This window comes from Rhinichthys klamathensis, unplaced genomic scaffold (assembly GCF_029890125.1).
Source record: "Rhinichthys klamathensis goyatoka isolate OS25496 unplaced genomic scaffold, OSU_Roscu_1.1 h1tg000210l_1, whole genome shotgun sequence".
NCBI lineage: Eukaryota > Metazoa > Chordata > Actinopteri > Cypriniformes > Leuciscidae > Rhinichthys > Rhinichthys klamathensis.
In genome coordinates, this window is record NW_026606735.1 from 2,641,069 (window position 1) to 2,653,437 (window position 12,369).

A 12,369-nucleotide genomic window follows, 5' to 3' on the forward strand; every position below is an offset into this window, starting at 1 on the left:
CAGTGAGTTTTCACAACAGCGGTAGGAAGAAGCGAAAGAGGGTAGTCACCTGGCTTTCTCTGTTTCTCCAATTCAAGGTGTGAGGGTTTTCTACGTGAGGACTCATTGGTGGAGGTAAGAGAGTTGCCTGTGACAATGTGCCAATCAGAATCCCCGAATGAGGCTGGCAATACATGATTGGTTGGTTGAAAGATATCAACAGGCTGGTATCTAAAGACAAGAGAGAACCAAGAGTCACCTCAGCAGAAAACACACACACACTTGCCCCGACATACACAAACTCTTATACTGACTTAAAGGGATAGTTCACCCCAAAAGGAAAATTCTGTCATCACCCTCATCCCCCAAACCTGTATGAATTACTTTCTTCAGTGGAATTTTGACCAAAATATATAGGTAAATATTACAATAAATAAAAACAAAAAGTGTGTTCCCCAAAAGAAACAAATGCATACAGGTTTGCATACAAATTTTTCATTTTTGGGTAAACTATCCCTTTAAGACCCTTTTTAAAGTTTAAAAAAAATCTTTGAGCACTTGCTTGATGCTTTTAAAAGACATCAATAAATACTTTTAATTTAAGAGTCTACACTTGGTTTCTTACAATAAACTAAGATATGTTTTAAGTGATGGCAGCTAAAGAAAGGATTACACTGTAGATGCTAACGGCATGTTAAAATATACTCTTTTTTTCTTAAATACCTTGTCATTCTATACTTGATCTTTAGATTTCGAACAGCATGTCGCACTAAACTGTCTGGAATTGGCATCTAAAAGCCAATAATCAACAAAAAAATAACACTTACCGTAAAAGGAATGGCAGAGATGGAGAGGACAGGTATAATTTATCATCAACATTTTTGCATATAGCATATATTGTATCAAACAAGGCATTTAAAATCTGATATAATTGTCAAAGGTGCCTGAGGATCCAGATATGAGAAAAGAACAGTGTAGCTGACATCCTTCTTTATTACAGGTATCATATACTGTAGAAACTGGATATAAGTCACATTTTTCACATGCTGACCTCTGATGCCTGCCTCATCTCGTCTCGCACTTAAAAAAATCTTGAAAAGAATGTGATTTAAGGGCAGTTCTGTTGTTCCTGAATACTGTGCCTGTAAAGCTGTCTTTAACACAGGTTATTTGTCAACGAGCAGAGGAATTTTATTCCAAGCAATTAAAGTACAGCAACTGCAGGAACAGTCACTAGATTTGTGGGAACCAAATGTGTACAAATTTAAGACTAGTATTACAATATGCTAATTTAAGTCTTCAAAATGGGATAAATGTAATACATATGACGAATAAACAATGTTTATATTTTTGTGGTCTCACATACCTTTAATTTTATAGGTCCAAGTAAAAAAAAAAAAAAAGCACACTCTTAGGGCACTAACGCACTAGAAAAAACTACAACAGAGTGTTTGAGGAACACAAATGCATTAAATGTATTCCGCAGGTCTGGTAAAAACTGGACCCTCCATTCTCATTGGTCAATGGATGATAATGTCAGAGTAAAAGTTCAGTTCTGCAAACATTTGAATTTTTCCTCTACATCCTTGAAAGGCACCTTTTCAATGGATTTGCAGCATTCTTTCGTGCAGGGTAAACTGTAATGTGTACACACCCATGTGCAAATGCATTATTTTTTTTATCAATTTGTTATATTGCAGAACTGACGGAACCTACTGGTTGTCAAAAATATTCTCAAATCTCACACCAACTACACCATAAAAAGTCTCGGTGAGGGGATTTTTTTTTTTTTTTACCTGGATAGGGTGGTCCGGCAGGGTGTCCTGGCACCACCAGGCTGTTGGTCGGAGGAGGCAGTGTAGCGGGGTTGGCGAACATGGCCGGATGGCTGGAGATGTGAGAGGGCGAGTGAAGGGAGTAGTGGGAGGAAGGCAGACCGGCTATGGAGAGAGGAAGTGGAGGAGCAGGAGACGGGAGGCCGCGGAGGTGATGAGGGGAGTGAGACAGGTGGTGTTTGGGAGGAAGATTGGAAGGGTTGTTGCTGTGATTACAAAGGAAAGACAGGATATAAGAAACAATATTCATATTAGGACAGTTTATGAGCTTAAAGCTGTCATGAAGTTCAAATATTACTGTCGAATTTTACAAAATAAAATTAGATTTTTTTTGACAGGAAAATGTAACATTTAATTACATATATTTATATATGTCATGGTCAGAATTACTGGCACCCTTGGCAAATATGATCAAATATGGCTGTGGAAATAAATCTGCATGGTGTATCCTTTTGATCTTTAAAAAAATGTTACCTTTCATTGTCAATTAAAACAATTGAAAGTGGGAATTGAAATCACATTATGAAATCAATGATTTTCTCAAAAACACATTGGCCACAATTATTGGCACCCCTAGGAAAATATAAAATATATCTGAAGTATATTCCCATTCATATATATTTTTTTTTTTGCAAACCAGGGACTAGGTGACTAGGAACATGAAATTGATTGTTGATTGTTAAAAAAAACAAAAAAACAAAAAAAAAACATGTCTAACAAAATAGCTAAAGCATTGACAATTCCCACTTCCACCATCAGGGCAATATTTAAGTTCTAATCAATTAAAGATGTTACAAATCTACCTGGAAGAGGACACGTGTCTATATTGTCTTAATGCTCAGCGAGGAGGATAGTTTGGGTAAAGGTATTATACAAAAAAATGACTAACCTGATGTCGTGAAGACTGCTGTAAGGCGAAGGATGATGATGATGACTGATGATTGGCCGGCTGTGGTGTGACGGGGGTGGGAGTCTGTGCTCCAGTGAATGTGATTGGTTCCTCAGGAGGGGAGGGGTGGGGATATGGGGCGCAGATTCCTTCTTGATACTGAGAGGGTTTGGGGAGATAGGGTGCGGTCTAGGCGGGGGGGCTGCCGCCGCAGCAGGGGCAGGAGACCCCGTAGGGGGCGACGCAGGAGTCGGACTTGAGATCGGCGGGACAAACGAAACGTCGTTACTCTGTTCCTGGCTACGCTGAAGGCCAGACACTTTGGTCGAGCTGGAAGTTTTGGACCCGAGATTCTCATTCGTTGGCGTAACTAGAAAGGAAAGAAAGACAAAACAGAGATAAGTCACTATATTTCATTCGGATGTCAAATGCAGTTTAGATGCTTTAATTGATGTAGCTGGGGTAAAGAGTGTAGTCTTCAACTGTAAAGGTTCATTCACACCAGGAGCGATAACTATTAAGATAGCTATAACTATATCAGGTTCCATACAAACGCATGATACCGTTCTGTTAATTAGAAGTACACATTGCAGTTATGTTGTCTGCCGCTTTAAATGCTCAAGCTATTTAAAGGGTAGGGCAGGATAGATTCTAATTGGCTGTCCATGTTTTTATTGTTCATCATCTGGGAAAAAAAAATTCTTAAAGTGATATCAATCAATCCTCTGTGAGGTTATCATTATAGTTGTGGTAAAGAACTTCCAGAATTTCATAGAACTAGTTATTGTCTTTGGTGTGAATGGGCCTTAATGCTGCCTTTATTGACAGTATTTTGAAACAAATCACAAACCACACTCAATACAAAACACCCCCTCAAAGCAACCGATAATTTGAGCCATACTGAGTGGATTTTGTCCACACCAGAGGACAGGGAAAGCACCACAGGGTTGTTGTTTTTTGTGGCTCAGGTGCATGCAAGCATCTCAAATCAAATGTGCATGCAGTTTGGCACAGCTGAAGACATGTAACCTATAGCGTGGGATTGGTTTGCCAATCCATCCATTAGTTTGCAGCAGGGTGAACAGAATCCAGCTGCGATGCCTTCTCTGCTCACTGTGCATAATGCTGGCATACACCATGACACCAAATACATCCACATCTGTCTGACTGTCTTCCTCTCTGTGCCTCATCTCTCTTATCTCCCCTTTATCGTTTTATCCCAGGTTCCTTTTCTTTCTGTATTTCTTTCTCTCTCCATGGGTTTTATGAAGTGTTTAATCAGGTCATTTTCATGCTTGACTATAATCAGATGATCCAATTTTCTGCAAGCAATCCAGTCAGAATGAATAAATCAGAGCTAATTAAAGTTAAATGCCGTTCCCATTCATAGATTTACAGAGCACACAGTCTGCCATGAAATAATTATGTTTCAATTGTGCTGTGAAAAGGGATCATGCACCCTTTATACTGGCCTTTCAGAGTCCCCCTAGCTCACTCTCTCTTTTTCACAAGATATTTCCAGGGATTTCAGTAACACTGCCACAGTCTTTGTACAGACTACAGAGGAACTTCTGCTTTTGCTCAGTTAATCGGAGTGCAGTGCAAAAAATAAGCTTTTACATTAAGCGTCCTACCGACTATAATGTTTCAAAATGTAAAAGCGGCAACACTTTATTTTGATGGTTCCTTTTGAACATTCTGTTGACTTCAAGTAACTTTGCAACTACATGTCAACTAACTCTCATTAGAGTATTAGTAGACTGTCTGCTTAATATCTGCTAACTCTTTATTGTAATGGTCCTCCAACAAACATTCTACTGACTATAAGTAACTTATAAGCAACTACATGTCAACTTATTCTAACCCTAACAGTCTACTTATACTCCACTAACACTCTAATGGGAGTTAGTTGACATGTAGGTGCAACGTTACTTGTAGTCAACAGAATGTGTTAAAGGGACGGGACCATCAAAATAAAGGGAAACCGTAAAAAAAATTGTAAAATAATTAAGGGGTTAGAAAAGGAAGGTTCACCATAAAATCATCTATAAATATCCAAATTCAATACAACAGCTAGTGTACATACACATATAAATATAATATTTATACATTTATATCAGCCATCACTAATCTGAACAAAAGTTTTACATAAAATATTATAGAATTTGAATATATGCCAATTATTGCATATTGATCTCGACACTGAAAAAAGTGTTGGCTTATTGACCAGAATCTAGATGTCGGTGCATTACTAGAGCAAACACCTGTTTCAACAAACACATATGCCTATTTTACTGGCAATAGTGAACAGAACAAGAAAGGAAAGATGGAGAGGAAGAGTAATTTAAGACAATATCTTCCCCAGGCCACTAATTAGCCCATTTAATGCAGTCCTCACTCATAACAGCTTAGTGCAACCGCAAACAAAGACTCTGAAAGCTTGCAGCACACATACTCTATCCCAGGCCATTAAAACCTCAGACCGGCGTTCCTAATGGAATATCTGAGATGAATTAACATACCACTTAATCATTAATGGCCACCAATAATTGAGGGATAAAAATGCTAGCTTGAGTTCTTGACATATTTCTCCCCTGCCGCATGTGACGCACTTCATAAATGAGCCCAAGTCTACAAACAGAACATGTTCTTAGAAGGAAAATGGTCCTTTTAAGTGTGTAGGTGGTGGAGCTTGTGGGTTGGCTTTTGAAGGTTTTTCGGTAACGGCAGTGGTTAGGATTTGTAGGGCAGAGCCTCGTACAAGATTAGCGCAAAAGGAGAACTTCTACCCAATCGCTTGGAAAGGTCTAAACAGATGCACTCATGGATAACCCTGTCTTGCTGCCTTTTCCTACAAAGCAGAGAAGAAATAAGTTGCCTGCCGGTGACGTTGCCTTGGAAACCAGTCTCGGAGGCACGTTCATACAGTGAAAGCGGACAGTGGTAGTCAGGCTCCTCAGCTAGCAGTTCGTGGCACTTTAGGCACAATGGGCCCTGCGCTTTCTCTTAATGATGATTCTAATGGGTCATAATGGCAGCCAGCAGGCAGGACAAGACATACAAGCTTGGCTTCTTTCTCATTAAAAAAGAGCCCTGTGAATGTCTCTGCTCATCTGGATGTCTGCTGTATGTAATGAAGAGGCTTCTTCCCAGTCTAGAATGTGGCCGTAATCATTTCGCAGAAAATATGACACAATGTCATTCGAAACGAGCCAGTGTGATGTCATGCTTCTGGCAGTGGCTGTGCGTGTCACCTGTGAAATTCTTGTCAATTTTTGGTTGTGGTAAATTGTTAATATGTCAACCTCACTGTAGACACATCAGAATATGGATAGGGCAAGTTGCCACATTAAAGATGTATGGCTTTCAATTTTCTCAATACATTCCATATTGTGACTGTTGGCCCTGAAATTCTTCCTTAGGATTCTTTTAATGAGGAGACGGTGCCAAATAAACTTGTAACTCCTTTAACTTTTGTTTTTGACAACTGACAGGCCTCAAGGCAGAAATATTTCCCTGAGACAAACAAGACCTCATTATCTAACACCAAGGTCAGTGCTGTGAGTGTGCCCGCTAACAACAAAACCAACTTCAGTGTAAATGGAGTAGATTTTTACAGCTTGGCCAGGATGATGCTAGGGGCTTGGATTATTGCTTGCTAGGTGTTCTGAGTAGTTTCAGTGTATTAGCATTACTAGGGAGCTGCTAGGTGGTTACTAGCTATTTACTTACTAGCCAGAGTAGCATTCTATAGACCTTTTCACCCATTTTATCCTCCATCAGGCAAAAATGTCATTCAGATTGCTAAGAACAGTAAGAAAAGTAAGAGTACACTTATATCTAACAAGTGTTTGATCATTCATGTCCATAGCACAAATGGTGCAGAAAAATGAATAAATAATAAGTAAATGAGTATATATAAATAAATAAGTAAATTAAAAAAATCATATGCACTATAATAGCACAGTGCAGCAACATAAATATAAAACAAAACCAATTATTATATATAAATATAATAATAATAAATAGGGTTAGGAGTTTGTTCAAATATAACAATTTACACTATTTAACAAGCACTCAAATTCTTGCCATTTTACGCCATACAGTTCTCTCAAGCCTCGAACAGAACAGCGTTTTCAATCTATATAATGAAACAGGCAAAAACAGAGACCCTTAAGACTGAGTGAAATCACAGTAGAGCGATTAGACACACAGACAAGAGCGCCCTCAGGAACACCCACAGATTTGTAGAGGTCAGAGGTCGCATTCTGAGGAGAGAGTGACACTCCCTTGGGATGTGTTGGCATCCCTGTTCACCAGATGACACTTCAGCAGACTATTGATCTATCCTCTCCCCCTGCTGCTTCTCTCATGGTACGATCCCTCAAGGGACTCTGGGCTCAACACGTGCCTACTGCGGTAGGAACCACCACCGGTGTTAGTAGGGGTGTGTGTTCTCATGACGGATGGTTCTAGCAGAAGCAGGGTGACCCCAGCATCGCCCCACAGCTGTCCCACTAAGATATCCTTGACCTTTGAACTCATTTCAGGCTCAGACAGCCGTCTTGGAACATCTGGAGAGCTGCCGTACTCTACCCATTATACACACACACACACACACACCGACATGATGAAAGTGCAGACAGATGGCTTTAGCTACCAGAGGAAATTATTTCTAGTGTTCTGAAAAAGAGTCTTACAGTCACTTTTCTAATCTACATATAGTAGGCACTTGAGTAGCTAATAGCAAGTAAATACTTAAAGAAATAAAGTAAAACATTTATTTGATCATTTATTCTACAATCTATATTGTCAAGAGCTTATACGTATATGAGGTAGCAAATAGGATCCAATTTGAATTTGAATGTACACTAAAAACGTCACGATAAAATATGGCTCAATGTACTGTTAAATTGAAGGAATTTTCCGTATTGTTTTTTTCCATAGGTGTTTTCCCGATATTTTGAATTACCCATTGTATTACATTGTGTTTTAGGATCAAAGGAAATGTCCATAAACTTGATGAAACATGTTTTTCCTAAAGATTCTTTTCTTACAGTGTAAGGAAGAAGAATTCAAATAAATCAACATTTAAACAAATATATAATTATGATATTTAACTAAAGTAAAATTTGTATCTCGGCTAGACAAAGCCTTTGTTTGAAAGTTCTGAACAATATTTGTAAAATGTTTTGAACAATCTTTTTCAAGGTTTCAAGGTTATTAAGAGAGAACAATAGAACACCAGATAAATAAACAGAACGGTATAGAATGATAGAACAACAAATATAACAATAGATGACAGAAGAAAGATAGACAGATAAAGTGACAGACACTGAAAATAAACACTCTTCTGCAGCTTGAGGGATTGTGGTTAATTTTAGCACAATAATAATTCATGGTTGCATACTTTTAAAATACAAAGCATCAAGACATTATCAGGGCACAGTAATCCTAATGTTGCATACTATGATTTGGGATGCAGCCTGTGTCTATTTCCAGACTATTAAGCCTCCCCCCACCCTTTACAACAATATTTTCAACCGTCTCCTGTTGCACATGCAAATGGGAGATTATGGATTTACGTCTTAGTCTGTCTCTGTTTTATATGTAATAAAAACAGCTCATATGCAAACAGGGTTTTAAGATAAGGCAGCAGGGGATGCAAATTCTCCCAAATGACCAGGGGCCAATGATGCTTATTGCAAATACTCACACACCGCCTTCTGCTGCGAGAACTCAAGCCTAACGCTACACATTCTGCACTCATTTCCCTTGCAAACTCTGTGGTATATCTCTCCATCATCACTGTGTGCCAAACAACAAACATTAATACTCATGCACAAAGACAGATATAAAACCACAAGTAACAAACTAAAAACTGCCTCCAGCTGATGAAGTCAACAAACAGAATAAGACAAGAATTTATCTCGCGAGCAGGTGCTGCATGGAAAGCTGTCATCTTTTCACAGATTAGCTGCATCCAGACAGGAAATTCTCTCCTCTTTACCAGTCAAATCCACTGGGATCTGCGTTTCATTGTGCCAACAAAGAACAGAGAATGCCAAAACATCTAAATCGCAACTGGGTGGGTTCCTCTAGCTGATGAAAGAGATTTTGGCTTCAGAAATGTTGATTATAAACCGGAATACTGTCTCACAGCTGTCAAAATGTGCTAAATTAATTTTAAATTAAGGCATCAAAATAAATTAAGGCATATTTTTTTTTTTTTTTGTATTCAATGGGTTAAAAAAAAAAAAAAAAAAAACATCTACAGTATACATTAGAATAGTTTGATGCCTGATTTCAAATGGTATTTCTGTGTAATGGTATAGAATTTATATAACGAAACGATCACACACACACAGACAGACACATACACACACACACACACACAGAGTGTTTCAAGACATTTTAAGGGCCAATGACAGCTGGTGCAAAGACATTGGTACGCTATTTCCATCTCTGTTCGGGACAGGGCAAGGTGGCACCAGAGCACTCTGGGTGTTAAGCTGCAACATGTTGGCTGGTGAAGCCACACAGAAAATCTGTGAGCACCTACTGTTCATTTCAGAGATCTGGAAGCTTTCCGTGCCCTCCATGAACCACTGCTTTCCCATGCTGAGAACAGACTCACACTGTGCCCATATGGCTCAGACGGCATATGCCATCCTGTTCCATGCCATGCGTGATTACTGACGGACAGAACGAAGACTGAGGGGGAAAATGCGTAAGAAACAAAATGATTTACTTATTTTTATTGGCCCCGAGTTGCATAGTTATCAGAAAGGACATTTTGTTAATAAAAACTTTACTATGAAAATTCTGTCATGATTTATACTCATGTTGTTCTAAACATGTATGAACACAATAGTGACCATGACAGTGCTGGTCACTATTTTCAATGCAGTTGCAATGAATAGGGACTTTTAAGCTTCATAAAGGACATAACGGCACCATAAAAACGGGGTATTTGTGCTCTTCTGAAACCACACAATAGCTTTGTGTGAAAAACAACCTTAAAACGGTGATTTATTGAAAATCTTGTCAACCACCCTTAGCTCTCCTTAACATGGTGATGGGAGAACTAGCGATTTGTGACTAAATCATTTTGAGTTAAATTAATCGATTAACTAAATCAGTCTAAATGATTAATTAATGATTCAAACTGACTACTTTACATGTGCACAAATAATGCGATTATTTCTAATAATCAGAGTAAGGTCTTAATCGCAGTAAGATGTTTACATGACACGAGCAGAGGTCTTCACTCCAGTTTACATGCAATTTTCATTATTCTGATTATTCGCTATGGTTACACCACACTCAGATAGGAATACAGTATGCATGTTACCGGCCATTGTTTTAATCTACTCGCATCAAATTCATAAAGCATTTTTATGGACATACTGGATATTTTTCGGCACCGTGATGAACATCGCATGATGAATATGCTTACATGCCGGTTTATTGCGACTTAAATCGTGTACGCCACATAGTTTAATGTGATTATGGTTACTACGATTATGAGCTTAATCGCATTAGTTTAATCGAAGTATTGTGTTTACATGAGGTAAAGTTTAATCGCAATATTGCCAAAATCCCATTATAATCGCATTATGAGGGTGCATGTAAACACACTCACTGTTAAAGAAGATTATCAATGAACAACAATCTGAACTGCTTTGCATCCCTTTTTAAAGTGCCAGTCCTTGTTCATTAGCTGAAAAAAGAGCATGTAACACGGTCTTCATATTTTCTCCTTTCTGCTCTGCGGAAGAAAGTCATAATGGAAAATTTAGAACAACATGAAGGGGAGCAAGTAACACCATAATTTTCATTACTGGATGAAAAAACCCTACTCTTTTAACGGTATGCAGCACTTCTGAAACATTCATTTTTACGACGGCGATAAAAATACAAGCTCTTCACTAATCTATCTGTGCCTCTGATGTGGGCTGGGCATTTCCAAATGTCCCAGATTGTTTGTGTGGTACCACGTTGTGCCCAAACGGCTCATCATTTCATTAATTAGCTTGAGCTGCACGGTTGGCAAACGCGGCAGGCACGGCGGCAGCTGTCTGGATTGATTAGAGAAGAGGACCCAGCGCTGCAATTATCTAGATGACTGCAGACAATGGCTGTCTGCTCTAATAAAGATTCGTCTTACGGCTCAGAAGGGTGTTGGAATCAGCGGAGACTCAGTCGTATGCAGGCCAATACAACAGACACATCTCGATTCCTCGGTCTTTGACATTTGGAGTAAAAGCCAAAATATTGGAACCGCCCATAAATGGCCAAATATCAAGTCTTGCAGCTGAAGAAGTCAGACCATGACTTAGGTTCTTATTAGATTAACCTCACTATAGGGTTTGGATTAGTGATTTATTAGATAGTGATTTTGGCCATTTTGAGTTTATTGGGATTGACAGATTAACTGAAGTGGTCATTTTGATAACAAATATGAGATTCATTGTGCAGTGTGGACAACTTTATTGATTATAGCAGAACTTTGTGAGATCGCAAACTGAGATGAGTGACATCTTATTAGTGATACGCGTTCTTTCTAAGCTATATATAATCCATTCAGAATTTGAATAAAATAAAACAGCTAATAATGTGTTTCTGGACCATGTTTCCGTTCGCCATCTCAGAGTCAGACAGCTGTCTTCTAAAAATCAGCATCCTTAAAAATAATGATATGAAAAGCCTGCCCCGCACGTTGACGGGATTGGTTACAAGTTTGTGACGGTAGGAGAGCGTGGTGGTTTGAAGTTATTGAGACTGTTTTTAGTGCAGTTTTAAGGAGAATTAGTATTCGCCTTTGGCTAAGCCCCGCCCCCCTTAGTTACTGTTGCTACGTCCGACAAACAAACTTCATCTGGGCTCTGGTATCAACATGGCTTAAGCTATGACAGCTCTTCCTGCTAAAATTTTATCAAACTTTTATAAAGCAGCAAAATAAAGTGTCCGATAGAAGTAGGCAAAAAGGGCTACAATATACGTTCGAAGGCTATATTTACGACATACAGGTGAAACGCAAGGAACAACAAGGCAAATAGAGGCAAAAGCATATCGGTCACAGTCAAAAAATGAACCGCCGCATATCCTACTAATCGAGACGGAGGCTGGGACTAACAATATCAAGGAGCAACACTGTTCATGCAAAGCTGGGTAGGTCTCTATTCACTTCTATAATCGTTATTACAAAGCAAACGGACTACGCGAGTATAACGTTGTTTTAATTAGCAGCGTGTGCTAGACGACACTTGTCAGGATTTGACTTCGGTTTTGGGAAGGGAAAAAAACGGACACCCCCCTCCAACCTCTCTGGGAAACGCGTATCTGTGTTACAAATGCCCCAGGCACAACGTTTAACCATATTTTTGATAAAACTACGACGGTAATAGCCTGCCGAGACCAAAAATATGAGGCGCCTGTGTTAAAGTCAATGGAGCGCTGTGAAAAAGTGTCGGACCTCTGTGGGAGCTCGTTCTTGGCTGCGCTGTGATTGGTCAATCTACATTCTAGGGTGTGGCTTAGCCAAAGGCGAATTGACTGATGATATTGCACGTGGTCTGTCTGAAAGCATATTAAAAACACCACAGACATATTAACATTAAAAACTTGATTTTCACCACAGGGGATATCATTCAAGTTGTGAGA

At 39.0% G+C, this 12,369-nt stretch overlaps 1 protein-coding gene across 9 annotated transcripts in view; it reads right to left on the reverse strand.

Moving 5' to 3' along the window:
- The window catches only part of fbrsl1 (fibrosin-like 1), a 333,834-nt gene that overhangs the window by 12,425 nt on the left and 309,040 nt on the right, over nt 1-12,369 (reverse strand). For 8 of the 9 annotated variants that reach the window (XM_056263920.1, XM_056263912.1, XM_056263914.1 and 5 more), the window contains 2 exons: nt 2,704-3,073; nt 1,776-2,020 (listed from right to left, as the gene is read on the reverse strand). In XM_056263920.1, coding sequence (XP_056119895.1) covers nt 1,776-2,020; nt 2,704-3,073 — 615 coding nt within the window. Of the gene's footprint in view, nt 1-49; nt 211-1,775; nt 2,021-2,703; nt 3,074-12,369 lie in introns of all 9 variants that reach the window. The other variant, XM_056263919.1, reaches the window with a different exon arrangement.